This window comes from Eleginops maclovinus, chromosome 1 (assembly GCF_036324505.1).
Source record: "Eleginops maclovinus isolate JMC-PN-2008 ecotype Puerto Natales chromosome 1, JC_Emac_rtc_rv5, whole genome shotgun sequence".
Lineage (NCBI taxonomy): Eukaryota > Metazoa > Chordata > Actinopteri > Perciformes > Eleginopidae > Eleginops > Eleginops maclovinus.
Window position 1 is genome coordinate 13,558,277 of NC_086349.1, and position 20,093 is coordinate 13,578,369.

At 39.7% G+C, this 20,093-nt stretch overlaps 1 protein-coding gene across 4 annotated transcripts; it reads right to left on the minus strand.

Annotated features, from left to right (window-relative positions):
- Window positions 1-1,719: 1,719 nt before the first annotated feature.
- ampd2b (adenosine monophosphate deaminase 2b) lies at window positions 1,720-19,445 on the minus strand. 4 transcript variants are annotated; one of them, XM_063895612.1, is made up of 19 exons: window positions 13,462-13,514; window positions 11,840-11,920; window positions 8,535-8,659; window positions 8,320-8,450; window positions 8,177-8,245; window positions 7,978-8,080; window positions 7,628-7,817; window positions 6,848-6,989; window positions 6,626-6,715; window positions 6,332-6,461; window positions 6,041-6,235; window positions 5,813-5,944; window positions 5,546-5,709; window positions 4,807-4,933; window positions 4,546-4,709; window positions 4,114-4,234; window positions 3,760-3,933; window positions 2,987-3,097; window positions 1,720-2,896 (listed from the first exon to the last, which is right to left on the minus strand). In XM_063895612.1, exons 3-19 carry the CDS (start codon window positions 8,562-8,564, stop codon window positions 2,681-2,683), a joined length of 2,289 nt encoding a protein of 762 aa, XP_063751682.1. In that variant the 5' UTR covers window positions 8,565-8,659; window positions 11,840-11,920; window positions 13,462-13,514; the 3' UTR covers window positions 1,720-2,680. The 4 variants fall into 4 exon arrangements, with proteins under 4 accessions (XP_063751682.1, XP_063751656.1, XP_063751665.1 ...); XM_063895586.1 differs by lacking the exons at window positions 11,840-11,920; window positions 13,462-13,514 and adding an exon at window positions 19,155-19,445; XM_063895595.1 differs by lacking the exon at window positions 11,840-11,920 and having other exon boundaries at window positions 13,410-13,582.
- Between the last annotated feature and the right edge of the window lie 648 nt (window positions 19,446-20,093).

Here is a 20,093-nt window from a genome sequence, read left to right on the forward strand (position 1 = left end):
TACTCAGTGTTTTAATCAGCATAGTCTCCTGGTGAAATGGTAATGTAAATTTGTGTACCATCTGCATAGCTATGGTAACTTGTTTTGTTGCTTTTCATCATCTGAGCCATTGGTAGCATGTAGATGTTAAAGAGAAGAGGCCCCAAGATGGAGCCTTGAGGAACCCAACATATCATATGTGTCAGCTCTGATGTGTAGCTGCCTAAAGAAACAAAGTTTTTCCTGTCCTTTAAGTGAGATTCAAACAAATTTAGAACTGTTGCTGAAAGTCCCAACCAGTGTTCTAGTCGTCCTAGTAATATGTTGTGGTCAACAATGTCAAATGCAGCGCTCAGATCTAATAATACTAACACTGAGATTTTGCCAGCTGTCTGTGTTGAAGTGGATGTCATTGAAGACTTTAACAAGAGCAATATCAGTGCTGTGGTACAGTCGTGAGCCTGACTGGAACACATCAAAACAGTTATTTGCATCCAAGAAATTACTCAGTTGTTTAAAAACTACTTTTTCAATTATTTTACCTCAAAATGGGAGGTTTGATATGGGCCTGTAATTGCTTCATTACTGAAGCATCTAGATTATTCTTTTTTAAGAGCGGTTTAATTACTGCAGTTTTCAGGGCCTGTGGAAATACACCTGAGTGAAGAGACCTGGTTACTTTATGAAGTAGATCAGAGGACATGCTATGAAAAACAATTATGAAAAAGCTTGTAGGTATAATATCAAGGCAGCAGGAGGAGGACTTCAGATGTTGAATAATGTCCTCTAGGTCTTTATCATTAATCTGATGGAATTGTGTCATGTTGTTTGAATTGATTTTAAGTAGACACAAGGACAACACATTTGCTGTACCTGATACAGAAATACTGACTGTCTGTCTGATTTTTCTAAATTTTGCCAGTGAAGAAGGAAGCAAATTCATTGCAGGCCCTGGTGGATTGAAATTCAGAGGCTACTGACACTGGGGGGTTTGTTAGCCTCTCAACGGTAGCAAACAAGACACGTGAGTTGTTTGTGTTTTTGGCAATGATGTCAGAGAAGAAACACTGTCGTGCCTTTTTTAATTCCAAATTATAAAAGCCAAGTCTTTCTTTATATATTTCAAAGTGAACTTGGATGAAGTACAATTAATTTGTTTAAATTACATTTCTTATGACAATTTTATGCCATACTAAGACTTTTTATAAGTGACAAACCACTTATTTTGATAATATTGTTTTGATAAACTGTGTACCATGAGCGTTTCTTAAGTACTAAACCATATTCTTAAAAAAACAACTTTATGAAATAATATATTATAACTTTTGATGAAATACTATTCCATGACATTTTATTAATATCTTATGGCATACTGATTATTCTTTTAAATGACCTTTTTATGATATATTATACTTCTTTTGGACATTTTTATCGATAATTTTCAATGACAATTTAAGATATATGTTTAGCTGTTCAAAAATAATTGGAATCAACTACTTTTAAAATGATTTACTTAATGCATTAATATCACGCAGATCAGAATAGCTGAACAAACAACATGGGTGAGTCTGCTAGCTAGAAAACAAAATGGGGATATACTGTATGTTGTGTCATGTTAAACATTTGGGAAAAAACAATAGTCCTTAACTAAGTCATTGGTGTTGTTTTTTAAAACAATTGTGGTTATTTTAAAGGAAGTCCTACATTTGAATTCAAAATGGCATTAAAAAAGTCAAGCACTCCAGTTTGAACAACATTTATTTTTCTTAGACATAATGCATTCAAATAATATTCCACAAACATCACATATAATTCTCTAGGAGGGAGACAGTGCTTTTACCAGCAACCAGAGAACCCTACAGATAACATAACGGTAACAACTGAAGGCAGGAGTTAAAAAAGGGTTTGTCAAGTAAGACGACTTTCACTTCTCCCCAAAATAATGTGTTTATCATGAATTGCACTGAAGGAACATATCATGCATCAATTACTGTACTGTTACTCAGAAATGTATCCATTTTAAAACAGCTGTGTACATGTAAAGGACAGATTGTATTAAGTCAGAGTTACTGTATAGATTGAAAGCAGAAACAATGTCACAGAATATATACTGCACAGGAACACATATTGGCGTGCCATCACGCAACTGCAGAATAACTGCAGAGACTTGTGAAAACAAAACCCAAACAGCAATAATATGACACAGAACAGCTATGGGAAACATGTCCTTATAATCATTTCGAGTAGAAGGAAATTCCTGTGGAAAGTAATGTCAACCAGCCAAAAGTCACGCAGTGTTACTAATTTGTCTTTAAATCCACCTTCTTGACTAAGGTTTTGCATCACATGTCAAACAAATGTTGTTACAAAACCTGATAACCTGGTACATCATTATTAATGAATACTGGCTGCAGGAAGTTCAGAAACTCTGACAAAATGTAGTTGCGAACCATGAAAATGTAATAATTAAAAATGAAATACACTAGGAGACACTGTGAAATCAATGTGACAAGTGGCATAGAATGACACAGGACACTAAAGGAAGTAAACATGGTAGGTACACAGATTGTAGGTCCTCTCATACTGCCACAGTAGCAATGTTCATAATCTTCTTGTAACAATGCTTTCCATTTTCACAGATATGTTGAAGTCCTGAAGACAGGGAATGTAGTGAGAAATGTGTCTCTGTTGTGCTGCATGTTCACTCGCTTCCCTGCACTGCTGCCATGCACAGACTGCCCTCCTCTTCGATGATCTCCAGCTCGTCTGTGCGGATGGCCTGTGTGATTAAATTCAGCTCCTCACACATGGTCTCATAGCGGTATGCCACGCGGATGTCAGGAACGTTGGTGCGCCGGATGTCATTACACTCCTGCCCCTCCTTGCGGTGATGTGGGCCGAGCCAGGATCTCTTCACCTGATCCAGGAGAGAAGAGGAAATTAAACAGTCTGCAGACAACTATAGCAAAGCAGGGAGTGGTAAAGACAGATGTGCTATCTTTGAGACCTTTTGAGAGAATCCGCTCATCAGCACGCTGTTTCTGGCGAGCTCACACATGTCGCAGGAGCTCAGCTTCCACACCTGAGCAGCAATGCTGTACTCTTCCATCAAAGGTTCCTACACAGAGCACAAAGGAAATACCAACACATCAGCAAAGACATGTCAACCCTGATTTACAGTAGACCAATTGTATTCAAACTCACCTTTTATATTTTTTTCTAGTCTTACAACCTCACTATCAAACATAAAACAAAACTCTCCTAAAACTAAATAGGCCTCCTCTCCGCTATCTGAACTGTAGGCTACACCTGGTCAGTGATTAGGGACAGCCACTCTGAACAAGCAGGACTCCTCGAATCCCCTCAACCGACCAATTTTTATTTTATTCTTTTGTCTTTTTAATGTCTGTTTTGAATGTGATTTTAGTATGTAATCTGTTGCAATTTGTCTTAACGTTTTACATAAAAATGTTTGTAAAGCACTTGAAATGTGCTTTATAAGTAAACTTGCCTTTACCTTGAGTTGTTTCACAATTTCCAAAGACGATAAACTAACATTTATAGAATAAATTCCAGCCATCAATATTAGCAAATGCGGTTAATGAAAATACTGAGCATATACGTTATATTCAAAATAATTGGAGAGGGGGGAGACAGGGCCCTAAGACAGAAAACAAACCTGGTGTGTTATATGTGCTGTTACACCTCAGTACCAAAGTGTTCTTTAGGTGTAAGTGTAACTTTAAAATGAAGGATGTTGGAGTGGCTGTGTACACCGACCTTAGTGAAGTGAAACTGCAGAGGGTCGTCTGTGGACAGAGAAACCATGAGGCCTCGGGACAGGTACTCTGGCAGGGGGTTACGATGGTAGCTGAGAAACAGGCTGTTATTGCTGAGAGGGGACATGGCAATACCAATCTGGGCCAGGTAGTACAGATACTGCAGCACAGGAGCCTGGAAGATCAAACAGCACCATGTTGTAAACTGGAATAATCAACTAATGTTCTAGGAATACTTTACCACTGAATGCATTATGGACTTATGTTTGTCTTATGTCGGTTGATCTGTGCTCAAAAAAAGGTTGTACAAATAAACTCTGGAAATTAAGCGGCTGTTGTGATATTGATGTCACACCTTTCTGAGCAGCAGCCCGTGGGAGATGTTCTCTGACAGCATGAAACCAGACACCAGGTGATGGATTGGCCCCGCCTCCCCACAATGAGGACGAAGAACAAGCGTGTGAAACCCTCGTTGCCTTGAAAGTAAAAGACACAGATACTAGGGGTGTGACTTCCACAGATTAAAGGGGATTACATATTTTAGCAATGTTTGAAGTGTACATAATGTTCTTTTCCAAATGCTGTACAATGAGGCTTCATGACAATCTATATTGTGATGTTTTTGACATTCTATACTGTGACTTTATTTCATATTTTTCAACGAAAAAGTTTGCGATGACTATTTTTATGTTCATGATTGACAAGTTGAAAATGTTAGTTTCTACACTTAAAACATGTCATTATGATTGTTTATGGCAGCCAGTGGGACTTAACTGTAACTACATACCTGCGCAGGTGATTCAGCACCGTCATGTTTGCATACATATAGTAGAGGTAGTAGGAGTAGGGTGGGTTATCCTCCTCTGTCCAGTTGACTGGCAGCGGACTGTCCAGGTTGAAGATATGTTGCTCTGGTTTTGACTCATCGTCCACGCTGTCAAAACCCACAACCTGTGAGAGGGACCAACAAGAGATCCATGAAACACTCTGAGGTTTAGCTACGTGTGAATAAAATGTAGTTAATGGTCACACAGCAAAGACTTCATACGTGTTGTAGGAAGAGGTGCAGCTCTGGATGGCTTGTAGGGTTGACTGTAACCTCAAACAGAGGTGTAAATACATTCTCCAGCATCTCTTGGAAGTTGTACAGCTGTTTCTTTGTGTGGTAGACGTCACTTTAGGAGAAAATAAAAAAAACAAGTCAGTATGGTATTAATGTGTCAAAATTGTGATAATCTCCTTTCAAGCATTTGTCCTTACAAATGTGACCGACCCTTTAATTCCTTTCCAAGACAAGGTAAAGCAAAATATACATTTATCCCATTCTGTTTGTTAGTAGAGAAGAAGTATAAAGTGCTATAACAGTTATATGTGAATATCATTAATTATTTTAAAGTACAAAACTCAAGTGTAGTATTGCTTTAATGTGTGTTTAAGTGTTAATATTACGAAGATGGTAAAAGGTTTTGATATATAATATTGTATGATATGCTTCTCTGTGAACATCTAGTCCAAATTTGGTGACATTTTGACCATTACTTCCAGAGATATATGGGATAAGGCCAACACGGTCCCTATCAGAGGAGCCTTCATTTTCACTATTTGTAGTTTAAGGGAAAATCCAAACATTAACCAAAAATAATAATTTCGCGGAATTTTTTTCTACACAACCATCCATTTCATAAAGTAGACATATTATAGTAATGAAAATACATGGTTGTGCTTTGTTCAACCTGGGGCAGGGGTATCTCAACTCTATCACACTTCACAGCACTGCAGTTACTCACAAGAGTCGTGGCACCTGCACCAGCCAGCGCACATTGCTAGAGTACACCAGATGTTTGACAGCCCACTTGGCTAGTTTGTCCCACTCGTCTCTGGAGCGGCCGTAGATCGATAGCCGGAGCTCCACGTTCTGGTACTTGCTCTCCTCCAGGTCAGCCATCACCTCCTGAGGAGCAGAAACAAAAAACGTCAGCAGGGGGCGCCAGTGTCTCATGTGCTCATTCTGCATGTATCAGTGGCAAGTGATGGGCTGTGTATTTTTTAAGCACCTTAATAATGTGGCCGAAGTATTTCCCCTCAATGTGGTTGTCTGTTTTGATGAAGATCTCTCTCAGGATGGACTCGCCAATGGGGTTGTATTTGGCATTGAACTTGTCAAAGCGGTGAAAAGTGTTACGGTCCTGCAATAGTGAATGAAATTGAAATCACTATGTGTCATTTCAGCACCAACCTAGCAACCTGTGAACCTTTTATTTACCAACATGGGTGGTACTCACTGCATGCATGTCTAGAGTGTCCACGCTCAGGTCAAAGGCCGTCAGGTTCATGCTCTCAAACACCTCCATGAGCGTCTGACCCTTGCCTTTTTCCACATGCACAATCTCCTTAGGATACTTTTTCATGGCCCTTTTGATGAAACGCAGAAGGTGCTTCTGATTCATGCAGGAAGAAGCGTGAATGTGTGTGTCAACCTGTAAAACAAGATTAAACATTATATCGTGAAATCCGGTTCCAGTTTTTAATAAATATTCTGTCTGGGCTCAGTAGGAAACAGCTTTCAAGTTCACCTTACGGATATTATAAAAGTCTCGATGTGGGACTTTTTTCTGTGCTGCCAGCTCTTTCATCTCATTCAGCAGGATGTGCATCTGGAACTTGGAGCTAAGATACTGCAGACGACGGTAGCAGAAGGACTTTCTGTGGCAAAGGAAACAATATGAAGAGTAGTGGTCACTCTCTGAGACTGGGATCAAAAAGGAAATAATTAAGGAAGTCTAGTGATAAACAATTTGAATGGTCGGTAATATATTTTAAAGGTGTGATATACACACAGTTCTGTAGTCAAAATAAGAACAACATACACTGGTCCGTTGATAATGAGGGCCATCATGACGTTCATATCAGCGATGTACTCCTGCAGGTCCGGGTACGGCAGGTCCAGCTCTGTGCTTCTGCAGACATCACAACTTAAGTAAGAAACCCTTTGCTGCCAACACAATGTGTGAACTGAGCATAAAAACAGACCCAACAACCTCCAGGACTAAAAGATAAAGCATGCGAGTGATTTGTCATGAATATCTCACTTTTCCATATTGCTCCTCGTCGTGTACACATGCATGACACCATCCACCATCTTGCAGCCGTAGCCCATATCAGGGGGCATGCTGGCAGGGTCCTGGTTCTCATAGGGGTGAGTTTTAGAAATAGTTGGGTGCATTGTGCCATCTGAAGGGAGACAGAATGTCACGGCTCTGAACGAGGTGGGAATGCACATGCAACTTAGGTCTGATTTTAACAGCTTGCACGTTGTGGCAGGCTGGTAGGGGGTGTGTGACAGATGGATTGTGAAATCGGTGGGTGTGCCCGGTTATGTCTTAATGTGAGAGTAAGGCACTGGACATGACTTAAACTCCCATTACAACATAAAATGCCGAATTAAAAAATAATGAAGTTATAAATAGCCTTGGATTATCTACACAATATTATTGTATGTGTCATTTTAACATATAAAACACTAACTCTAACCCCTATCAGATCTTTTACAAATCAAAGTTTTCTCCAACACTGGTATATAGCAACAATTAGTTAGTCATGACAAAGTCCTATTAAAGTATGTCATAATATAAAGAGGTTTACTATAGTAGGATTCATATTTTATTTAATAAAACAGTATGTGCAAAAACAATACATAGAAATTAGTGTGGCATTAAAAAGTCATAGTAAAGTGTGTAATTGACACTATTATTATAGTGTCAAATTGTGTCTCAACTTATTGTTTAAGCACAAATCAATAGTGTCTCACTACTTCATCAATATATTGTGCAGCATATGAGGGTATCAGCACTCATGCGTACTGTACATACCTGCATATCCGGCAGCCTCTGGGATGTCCTCATCATAGATGTCTAAGTCCAGAGGTCTCTCACTCAGCTCCTGCAGGTAGCGTGCAGTAGTCCTGCAGAAACTCTGCAGAGACAGACCCATATACTTCTGTCTGATGAACAGAGCCTTCACAACACATTTGGCTGCATCCAAAAGATCTGTGAAGGGAACCTTTAAATAATGGAAGGAAAAGGAATGAACATTAAAGCTAGCATGGAAAAAATGTGTCTTTTTCTGAGAGGACGTGTTATTTAAAAAAATACACAATGTGTGAAGTGCTTCTACTAAATATAGATATATGTTTCTTTCTCCCTGCATTACTGGGACTCACCCCACATTTCTCCTCCCCAGAAATAGCGACTCGCTGGTACTCTCTCTCTGGAACCAGATCTCTTTCCTGCAGGTCAGGAAATTGGCTCTGCTCCTTCATGTATCTAATAAAATATCCACAAATGATTATTTATATCCTGAACATTTCATATAATTATTTAAAGATAATAAAGACCACTATTGGCAGGTGAAACTCTCACTCAAGATCTGTGGCACTGTCAGTCTTCATGAACTCCTGTTTGGCTCGCAGGAGGATGTCAGGTTCAAACCTGAGAACAGAGACTTTAGGATCCTCAGAGACTCACTTGTGGCTGTTTACTAACTGTCCTTCCTCTACACTTACTTGACATCCTGGCTGATCTGACGCTCAAGGCGATGGCGTCTCTCCTCCAGCTGCTCGATGGGGCTGTCCTCTGGAAACTCATAAGGGGCACTGCGCATCTCACTCTCAGCCATAGTGCGGGAAAACAGCTCCTTCACACAAACAGAAAACAACATTAAAGTCCACACATCAAAGCAATCTTAATTTCTAAGGTCAATAATTCACAGAGCACTAACCTCAGCAATCTCTTTGTACTTCCCGTCCATGGATGTACGCAGGTCAATGGACTGTTTCAAGGCCACAGGGATCCCAGGCAAGGAATGCTGGGAAGTGAGGAGGTGGCGGGCACCGCGGAGATCAGCTGGAGATAGAGAAGAGGAGAGAAAGGGAAAGGAGGCATAACATTTGTGAGAAAACTGTGCATCTTCATGACGTACAGAAGAATGTCTCTCCATTAAAAATAATTCCATCCTTGTTTTGGAATTTAAGAATTTAAATAAACAGGATATTATTGACATATTAGTCAAATAACAAATTTTAGTAGCTCTATAGACACTCATAGCTACTAAGAATCATAACTTTAAATGAGTTGTGCTTCCATCAGCTGTATCCTATTAACTGAGATGATCAACTTTGATAAAAATAGCAACATCTCCTCATTTTACCCATCATGTAAGAGGGCTAGATATGAATATGAATCAGCTGAATAAACTAAATCAGTTTATTGAATCTCTTTGATTTTTAATTCCCGAACAACAGTAAACAAAACAGTGAGCAGAAGTGTGTTGCTCCTCCGTCATTCGGCAGCGCAGGTCTTAGCTCAGCGACTGTTTATGCCTCAAGACACAATGGACTATTCAGGTGGGGAGCCTGTCAGCACTTACACTGGCAAATACCCTTCATTGTTGCCATTGCAAGACTCAAGTTTTATACAAACACAGTTGTCATGGAAAGGAAAGAATGGAAAGTGAAGGGGGATGGTCAATTAAAAAGACTTGGAGGGGAGTTAATGCTCGGATAAAGCTGTCAACAGCGATGAGGGAAACATAATTATTTCTCCCATTAGTTTGTGAGAAACAGTGATGAAATACAGTGCCTTCACTGCTGTGTTCCCTGCTGAGTGTGTGTGTAGCAGTCTGCCTGCAATGGTATTAATCTTTACTTGGAAACTACAAACCTGCCACTGAAATATTCATCGAGGCTCTTAAATATTTTATCCTGTGTGTGCTAGAGTGTCACTGAGCCTGCTTCTTGGTATTAATACACACACAAAGGTCAAAAAGGGTATCCCGTGTATACCTGCAGTCTGTATTGTTTTTGTTTGTTTTGTGCCAGGTTTAAATTAAGAGCCTGATTTATTTAACACAGCATGTCTGAGTGTCTGCTCTGTAGGGACAGTAAGGAGACCAGAGTGGCCAATTAAATGGGCTGATTAGGATTTGACAAAAAGCCTCATTAAAAAGTACAAAAACACTTGAGGCAGGAGGCAGAGGGAAAGAGAAAAGAGGTGATGGTGTAATCATTGGCCAGACCCCAACTCAGCACGTTGTTTATTACCTTCTGCTCAACACTGTCCAATCAACACATCCTATCCGACACCACAGTTTGCCTGCACTACAAGGAAGCAACGTCAAAACACACACAAGCATCTCAGACTAAGATACTTCACAAACACAGAAAGGGAACGCAAACTTTTTCAGTGTTGGGTATACAAATTCAAGAGCGCTCATTGTTTGACCTTTAAAAGGCTGAAAAGCCTAGCTTACACATTCAGCTATGAGTCTCAGTAAGTTACAAAAACAAGATACAAACAATAACTGGTTATAATGTCCAAGGAGATCGCATCTACAGGAATAACTTCAGCTCAATGATAAAAGTAGTACGATTCTGAATATATGTGTCCTTTATTTAACCAGGTAAAAGTCTCATTGAGATTAAAATGTCTTTTCAAGAGCGACCTGGCCAAGAAATAAATAAGACAAGAAAGGACCTAAATATTTTCCTTTCTGAATTGTAAGAAAGCACATAGTACAACATAATGCAAATAGTAATTATGAGTTTTTAATATGAAAGAAGTAATGATTTAAATAAATGGCCATAATTACTAAAACTATTCCTTAAAATGTTATAAAGGGTTGCAGAAGACGTACCGACATGTTGCAGTGTGAAAAGCAAACACTAATTAACACACTATTTACTAAATGTGCTTTTGCTACTCAAGGTAATACAAGTTTCCATTTTGAATAAATTGAACCCATAAGTCACAGAACCTTCTTTAAATCAATCAATAAGTGAAATTTAGACGTGCATATATTAATTCCTTGGTCTATTTATGAACTTATAAATCTGCTTATTCTTCCAGTAAACACACACAACACTCCCTCGTTCCAACTACTACAATGTGAGTATTATTTCTATGTTATACTGTAGTACATTATAACTTCTGGTGAGACAAACCTAGATATTTGAAAAGGTCATTGAGGGAATACCGTTTTATGTTTTTCAAAAATGTAAGAGAACAAAACTTCAAACTTTAGGGATGAAACAATAATTGATTGATGATTGAATAATTGATAAAAACTAAGAAATACTGAGTTACATATTTCTATCCAAAGCTAGCTTAAATACATGTAATGAGCACACATGCTGTGATGTCCAACTGTCCTCCAGTCTCAGTCACAAGGTCGTGCTGCAGATGCCTCAGTCATAGGAGGGAGCCGTCAGTGAAATTAATGCTGGCTCAGATGTTATCTCTGCTGTCGGTTTGGGGGCCCATCACTTTGTCGTGATAACAGTGGACACTGGTTTGGAGGGCAGCAGGCGGCCAGCGGCAAAGACATCCATACTGGGCTACAGCAAAGCCAAGCCGAGCCAAGCAAGGCGGGCCTGGAGCTAATCCCCTAATGGCAGCTATATTTGGATCAGTAGCATCTACAGTTACATAACAACTCATCCCCCTACTGTTAGAGAGCAAACACTCAGAAATGAATGTCACAATTCTCTTGAACCTGCACATCATAATCCAGTTGGCTGAAACTTTTATTGATCCAATAACAGCAGGAGGAAAGCAACACAAGGTCTTAAAGAGATAGAACAAAACAAATTGGCGCTAATAGGACAACATATTGAATCACAGACACTGCAACCCCTCATCTTCCACAACTTCTAAAATAGGTCAAATAGTATCAGCATTATGCGGGACTTCCACTGCATAAATATTTCAGCAGCTGGACAGTTTGGACAGCCCTAACTGCAGTTCAACTCAACCGGATGGTGTGGTGTAACCGGCCCCGGGGGATGGAATGGAAGTGGAAAGTTATCTGAAGCTAACAGGCCAGATGGGAGCTAAAGGTCCGGGGTCAATAGACTTTGTGTGAAACCATCTACCGTACTACTTTTCCCCCAGTTGCCTTTGTCAGAAAAGCGTGTTACTTTTGAGACCAACAACACACCCTGCCTGAATGGAATAACATTCAGCATGATTCTCTGGATCAGCAACAAACATTGTCCAACTTCTTCCATTGACTATGCAGATACCCACCCACTAAAAGTGCCAGTGACTCACAGCCTCTGTCCGAAGGCAAGGACCAACACTTTCTCACACAGCTCACATATGTCCGTACTGCTGAGAAAGCAGAAATACCAATGTAAACAAAGCAACACTGGAGGGTCATTTTGAAAGGTTTTCACTAAGATTAGGTATGGTTTGAAAATGTGTCGATTTAAGTGAGAATTACAGCCTCAAAGTTGGAGTTGTGATAACAAAATTATACTTTTTTCAGTACCTTACTTTAAACAATAAAAACTATTATCTGCAAACCCCCTTTTTAATACAACAACATAAGGCAAAGTTGTAAAATATAATGCGTTGTCCAAACACAAGCAAGTCTCCAATAATGCTTTTACATAAAAAAAGTTTAGTGGTTACATTTTGGTTACATTTAGAAACACTATAGACCAAGATATTCACAAGGCATTTTAAGCAAACCTTAAATATAAAATGTTTTATACTTTAATGAAAGCTGAATTACCTAGCCCTTGTTTTTAATGCCAGGATATCAAACCAACAACTAACAGAGCTTCATAATTAGAAATAAATTGTCACTTATCTTACACTAGAATTCCCCAGAATATATGGCAGCATAAAAGGAGAGCGTAGTGTCAAAAAGACAAACACATAAACATGGAGAACGCAGCAGGATCTATCAATGCTCCTAAAGGATGTTTACTCCTTGCTTCTCTCAACCGCTCTACATCAAACAGCTGACGATTCTCAAGATGTGTTATACAAAATCTGTGCTTTAGTCTCTGCAGCTGCAGGAACTTCATGGCTGCAGGTCGATGTTGGTATTCAAGTAGAAACTTCTTTAATGTGTTATCTTTACTACTGTCAGCCTTCTTGCTTAAACCATAAAGAAAAGGAATGCTAAGAATAAAAAGCAGGATGCCCCCTAGCCTTAAAAACAACACTCTACATCTGATCCCACAGCAGTTGCAGGTGCAGTCAGCACAGTTTATCAACCTTCTCTGCTTCTTTGTGCACAGTTGCACCTGTATCCCATCTCAAAGAGAGAGAGAGAGAGAGAGAGAGAGAGAGAGAGAGAGAGAGAGAGAGAGAGAGAGAGAGAGAGAGAGAGCTAGTTTGTGGGACAATCAATCGACACACATCGTCCCCATCACACTAAAGACAGCACTGCACAGGGCTATTACACAAAGCCGTCAAGAGACACGCAGAGGACGGTGGCAATGAGACTGAAAGAGGGAAAGGAAGAAGGGGGGAGGGTTAGAGTGGACGAGAGAAAAACATTATTTGTGCTTTTTCTCATGATGAGGGTAGTGGAGCGTACCTGCCTCCTCAGAGCCTGCATTAACCTGCAGCTAGCAGGGCAGAGAGGAGACACAGAGCCAGAAAGAGACAGAAAGAGGAGAGAGAGGCTGTCTGGGCAGTGAGATGGAGCATGCCAAACAACAAATGGACCAGGATAGCGCCTGCTGTCCTTCTAAGAAGGGTTAAACATGATGGGAGGATGGGATGGACGTAAACAAGAAAGACACACTTCAAACACACACAAAACTGGCAAAGACAAATGCTCTAACATAAACACACTCACAGAGTCATAGCCATCCTCATCTATTCCCTTAATGTGTCCCTGTCATACATACAAAGAGCTGGTCCCGCAGATCCATGAACTCCCCCTCACATCCCTGTGTGTGACCCCCCTCTGTCTGTCTCCTGGTTCAGGCCAGCTGTCGCTGCACTAGCTGCCTCTGGAGCTGATCCTCCTCATTTAAATGCCTCTGACATCTATTTGGAACGTACCACAGGAGGGAGAGGAGGCGGGGGGGGAGGCGACTTACATCAGCAGCGGATGCAGTTTCTCCTGCTGTGAGAGAAACTCACAGCACCCCCCTCCCCTCTGCTTTATCCTCTGTGCTGTGTTTTGCTGAGGGGACCATGTGTTTGAGATGTTTGTGGCGTCTGAGTGTGTGTGTGTTTGAATAAAATGGTGCTGGCTCAGCTGTCAGGTTTGAGATGTCAGGGTTTTTTTTGCCCGCTGAACAGCATTGACTAAGGGAGATGACTATCTAATAATTAGACCTTGCCTCCATTTCCTCTCACATGAGTGAAATTAAAGGGCCAGCACATGTCCCCATTATGGTGGCAGCAGTCATTTCTGGAACATGCTTTCCCATGCTATAAACACAGAGCTGTTTGTAAGCTACGACTGAAGAAATAACACATTCATAATTCAGTAAACTGATGCAATTTCATGACACTGTGATACATTTTTGTAAAATCCGTCATAGTGTCCGCAGTGTGAGAGTTTCTCTGCAGTCATATCACCCCTCCTATGAGACCTCTGCACCAAATGTACTTTTGTTTTGGACTGAAATAAATAGTTGAATGCTTGAATTTCAAGATGATGTCATAAAAAATGAAAAACTTCCAGCCATGGCATAAAAAAAACGATAAGACATTTATTTAATATTTCTGACCTTTAATTAAGTCAAGGAAATGTTGAAAATCACTTGGTGCCTGATTGAGCTTTTCAAACAAGTTTGACAAGCCTAATGAACAAAATTACATTGACTGAATATGGTGTTATCCAAGACTTAATTACATGAATTTGTTAACAAAGGATTTGAATCTCGTTTTTTTTAATCTCGTTATCTTATGTGCTCTTGCTCAATAATGTCTAGAGTTTAACTTGAGTTGTGTAACATAGGAACTTAAAGCTGAATAAGAAGTCTCGTTTTATTCAGACATGTGTGAAGACTTGTGAAGGATAAGGCTGGCAACATCAACCCCAAGCCTGTCAGTTAATACTAAACACATTAATTCATACAAATGCGTCACAAATATATTTAGACTAGAACAATTGTATGCACTGTAGTTCCTCTCAATTGTAACTGGACTTTTTTCAATACGCTACTAAACTACAGTTTCCATATCGATTGAAACGTGACCTACACTGCATTGATTTGGCTTTTGTGTTTTCATCGTTTTTAGACAAAGGAGCTTTCCGATTATTTCATAACATTGGATTAAACAGTCTGTTATTCAAAGCAAACAAACATTTTATTTGTTAAAATGTTTGGAACCAGAGCATCAATCACAATTTAATTTCCATAAAATATACATAGACAGAAACAAATTATACGCTAAAAACCTCCTGACAATTTTTCTCCCCCTTTAATGTAGTGAAGAGAGCTGCTTATAAACTGGAGCAATCCAGTTTGAAAATCAGTTCTGACAAACTGGAGAGAAAAACCTTGTTTGAAACAGAGTCACACAAAATCTGACAAGAAGAAAATTACCGTTCTGCCCCTCAAGATTAAATTATCATGGTTCTTTTCAAGGCACTCACAACCAAAATAGCTTTCAAGAGGACTAATCAAATTGATGTGTCCCCATGAGTAGCAAAACAAACAAGATTTAATTGATTCAGACCAGACTTCCCCTGATGGCAGAAGGCTGCATCACACACAAATCAGTGTGAGCCTCTCATGCTGTAAGGCAAAGTCAAATAACTAAATTCTGGCAAAGCATGGAGTCACCCAGCCTTGGCAATGGCAGAAACTATGCAGACAGGTGCATATCAGATGTTAACATTATTATATCAAATATATAATATTGTTGCTTGTATAATCATTTTGACACATTGAAATGTAAATTGCATTGACATTAGGCACCTATTTAAAATGCAGCTGCTGTATTGTGCATTTTAATCTACGGTGATGCTTTAAACCTTATACCGTGATGACATGTTCTGTATGTTACCTATAGGTGATTATTTCATTGATTCATTCTTGATTGATAGTAGTCTATCTTTTTTTGACAAACTGTCCATGAACCAAACATTTTTAATTGATATGACAGAAAAAATAAGCAACTATTTTGATTATAGAAACTTAAACCAGCTATTCCAATTGATGGCATTTTCTTATGCAAGGAATTGAATCTGTAAAACCTAATGGAGTAAAACAAAATTCCTCTTCTGAATGTAATGGATTATACATTTAGAGTAGAATCAATTGTACCTTCAAACTGTACTTATGAATGCTACTTAAGTTGATGTAATTTGTTTAATTCACTTCCAAATAAAAGAAGCCAAAAGACAAAACACTGAAATACTTGCCCCTTGTTTGATTTCAGATTACGCCTACAGTGGTATGTTCTGTACCTTTAAACAAGATTCTGGCTCCCCGCAGGTCGATGTGTTGCTAACAGCAGCTGGCATCAGGTACAGTATAGCCACTGCAGCAGCCCACTTTAAGTACGAGCAGAAATACAATAAAGACAGTCCCACCCACAGGTCAGAAGTCCACAAGACCTCTCAGAGGCCAGATGTTGTTATATATGAGATTCACCCAAGGAGTGACTCTCTGGAGGTTATCAGAGGAAGGTGTGTTTGGGTGGGAGTCCTGGGGCTGGGTCAAATATTATTTGTAGAGATTGCTTTAATGTGGGGAGTGATGGGGCTTAAGGTTTAACTGACAGGATCCCTCCCCTGTAATTACTGTATTTGTTCAAGACAAGACTTGTGTTGCCACATAACAATGACCAGAGTGACACAGGCAAAGGAGGCTTGAAGGAAATGTGGGCGAAGTACAATGTGTTCAAAGGTCCATCTCAAACCTCCTGTACTGTATGGAGGATCTCTCTGAATAACAGTCTGATTGTATCCTATTACTTCATGTGTTATTGTAGTATTGCTTTCTTGCAGAAGATGAAAGCATTTCCATACTTATATAAGATGCTGTCGTTTTTACCCCATTACAATTGTTGTAATTATTTGTTTCTTTGCAGACTCTAATTCTACCTACAAAACATATGATCTGTTTATGAAACATCCTGGTTTGGTAAAGGTGGTTCTCGCCAGCAGTACAGTATGTAAAGCTTCAAAATAAGAGGCTGCTAACAAATTGCCTCAGGAATAATAAAAATGATAATATAACACAACTTGTGTTGTATAATGAGAACTATGCATAAATAAAGGATCCTCCTGGATTTGGAAGAACCTGTACTTTAAAAATATCAAGTATCTTAAAAACAACATGTATTTAAAATATATATTTATTAATACATGTCACTCTTCCTAACTATTATCTATTATTTATGATTTATTTCACATGCTTTTGTGATTAGTAATAACCATATTGTCTTCATCTTTTTTTATGATTCTCGCAGCCCTTTACTGTATGTGTGTCTTTTCTTGCATTTTATAGGCTTTATAATAAAGTGTTTTATTATCATCATTATGTTTCTAAAGTATTTTTGTTCTTGCTGAATATAATAATGTCTGTTTATGTCACACACTTCACGCAGCTTCATAATTGCACAAATATCCAGCCACATAACGTTCTCCTTGTCGCTCGAGTGCTTCAACAGGTGTAAAACAGCACGGGGCAGAGAACAGTGTAACCAGTGAGTGGGTGTCGCTTTGATCGCAGAACTACCTATTCACAGCCAGAAAAGTTATTCACACACTGCCATCCTCTCAAGAGTTACAACACAAACCCTGCAATAATGAGCCAAACACGGCCAACACGACGCCGGAGCTCTGCACAGGATTACTGCACCAGAGTGCTGTGTGATAGATCAGTAAATAATGTGTGAGGGGGGTACATAACCTTTAGAGAAAGCTAAGATGTGTAACTCATTTAATGCAGATTAGATATGCTGCAGCATCTCTTCTGCGCTGATTGATCAGTCCATTAGATGTAATCAAAAGCTAAGGATACTTATGGAAACCGGCTAATAAGATAAAGCTCCTCCATCTTGCCAAGTGTTGGTTTTGATCATCATTAGGCAGCTAGTGTCAGACATTTCATAATTTTTCCATAATAGCATTTCATTAAGTACTCACTGAGCACTTGAAGACATTACACTGGCAATTATCCAAATAGTCCATCTAATACCAATACACGATTGTGTATCTACAGTATGTTCTAATATTAACACCGTACTTTATACAGTATACTGCCCAAAACTAGATGTGTGCCTTTCATAAAAAAACAAAAGTCAGTGAGTCACCTAAATGTCACCTTTGCCGACTCAGATGCCCCCCAGGATGCTTTAACAAAATAAACCTGAATGCTATTTTAAAGTGCTTCTGCAGAGACTTTCAAAATCAAGCCCGGAGGCCGAGTCTGTACACAGTCCTCTGCGTCTATAAAACAAAAAAAGTAATATGTCTTTCGAATACAAGAGGTAATAACAGGGAGCATCCTTATTGGAGGGGAAGTCTCTGAATGATTGTCTCCAGCCTTCGTATTTATCATCAAGGCTATAAATCACTGTGACCTCCTCAACAAAACAACCTTATGTCACAGCCTCTCACTGTCCTTCTTCCTTGTCCCCAGTGGCAACATGACCTTGGTGATTTTTAAAGATACATATATTTTTGAGCCAGCATTTGTATGCCTTATGTAATTCTAATGTAAAAATAAAGCTGCCAATAGAGGGAGGTTATATCATACGCATCCTATGCAAGCATAAGATAAATTCATGATATCAATGGGATTTAAATGCCCTTTTTTCACATTAAAGGAGAAAATTAGATGAGATTGAGAGATGACACTGATGAACAAAGATGGAGGGTTTTTTGAAAGGCTGGCTTTACATCATATGGTCATTCTAAAGTCTTTGTAATTTGGATGAAAGGCTGACCGGTGTGTGCATACATCAGAGTTGAGGCTAATCCTCTCATTCAGACCGGGATCAAGTCACTGAGGTACCATCCTACATATTCTCTCCAGGCCACATGCATGAAAAGCATCGTCATCACATTTGTCCAAGCAACACAGAATTAACAACATAGGTTAGGTAGTTTAAGGTGCATTTTTACAAAGGGAGGCCACAATCCACAGAGTTGCCAACATATTAAGATCATCCTTTAGGATAAAACAGAACAACTTTTTGTCTTAATTTCCCAACAATGATTTATGCAACATTTCAGCATCGTCAAAAATGGTTTCATACAGCATCCGCTGATCCTACTGCAAAATAACTTTTGGCTGATGCTGCAGATTGTATGCATGTTATGTAATTTGTAAAAAAAAAAAAAAAAAGGCATAAAGGAAATGAATGCTGAAATCCTCCAAAGAGAGCATCCTCTGGGTTTACACTTCCCAAATCAACAGGTCTGCTTTTCAACAAACTACTCACAAAGAAAAACTGTTGCACCGTGTGTGAGTTTTCTTTCTTTGATAAATAATGATTTATCTGTATAATAACAGTTCAAAAAGCCAGAATACACAATGCCCAGCATTTCATGCTGAATTCATTTGAGAGTCCTGGTTCGGTTACATGGGCAAACACTCCGACCCTCCCCCCCATGCTCCCCACTCACCTGTGCTGGCTGCATACTGCAAGCTGCCCCGCTTCCTAAAGGGGGACAGCGGCTTGTTTTTGGCCCCCGTGGCGGGTCCAGGGGGCAGGTTGGAGGACATGATGCCAGGTTTTGCTGTTCAGCGTGGCAGGGATGGTAGTAGCTGAGTGAGTCAAAGCTGTGGAGGATAGAGCGTTGCAGAGATACAGAGTAAGAGAGGAGGTGGACAAGGAGGAGAAAAGAGATGCAGCACAGATGCTGGGAGCTTGAGGGGGTTTGATTGCAGTCAGCACAAGTGTGTGTGTGCGTGTGAATGCTACGTGTCTGTAAGCAGGGATTTTCCAGTCTGGTTGGTCCAGCGTGGGGCTGCCGAGCATCCCTCTGCAGCGAAACAGACCACGCCCCCTCAGAAAGGCTCTCGTGCCTGAGCTGCAGCGTGGATGGAGGGCGCATGGCTTCCCCCCGGCACGCACGCACGCACACACACACACACACACACACACACACACACACACACACACACACACACACACACACACACACACACACACACACACACACACACACACACACACACACACACACACACACACGCACACACAGTTCTGCTGTTGCCATGACAACCACAAACCCTCTGTGTGTGGGCAAACCAATGAACAGAGTAGTTGTGGTTGGATTCCATAATAAAAGAAATCCTGCAAAGAAATATGACACAAATGTACAGTTATGCAATTAAACTAAACAAATTTCAAAAGCTAAACAAATAACATGATCTTTTTTTATGTGATATACATTTTTTGGCAATCATTTCCCACAGACATTTCAGTATACCCAGAGAATGAAACACACTGACTTTTGTGCGTGTGACTTTTCATTAATAGCTACTAGACAGTGTGACATTTGCTGATCTGAGTGAAACATCTGTTGGACTGATTGCAATGACCTTTAGCATAGACCTTC

Excerpts from the sequence above, each read along its gene's own strand:
- ampd2b (XM_063895586.1), bottom strand. The coding sequence starts at position 19,254 with ATGTCCTCCAACCTGCCCCCTGGACCCGCCACGGGGGCCAAAAACAAG. Across the intron at positions 5,945-6,040 it reads ACACTCTAGACATGCATGCA|GACCGTAACACTTTTCACCG; the intron begins GTGAGTACCACC and ends TCACTATTGCAG. Across the intron at positions 4,235-4,545 it reads GTGCTGAATCACCTGCGCAG|GCAACGAGGGTTTCACACGC; the intron begins GTATGTAGTTAC and ends TTTACTTTCAAG.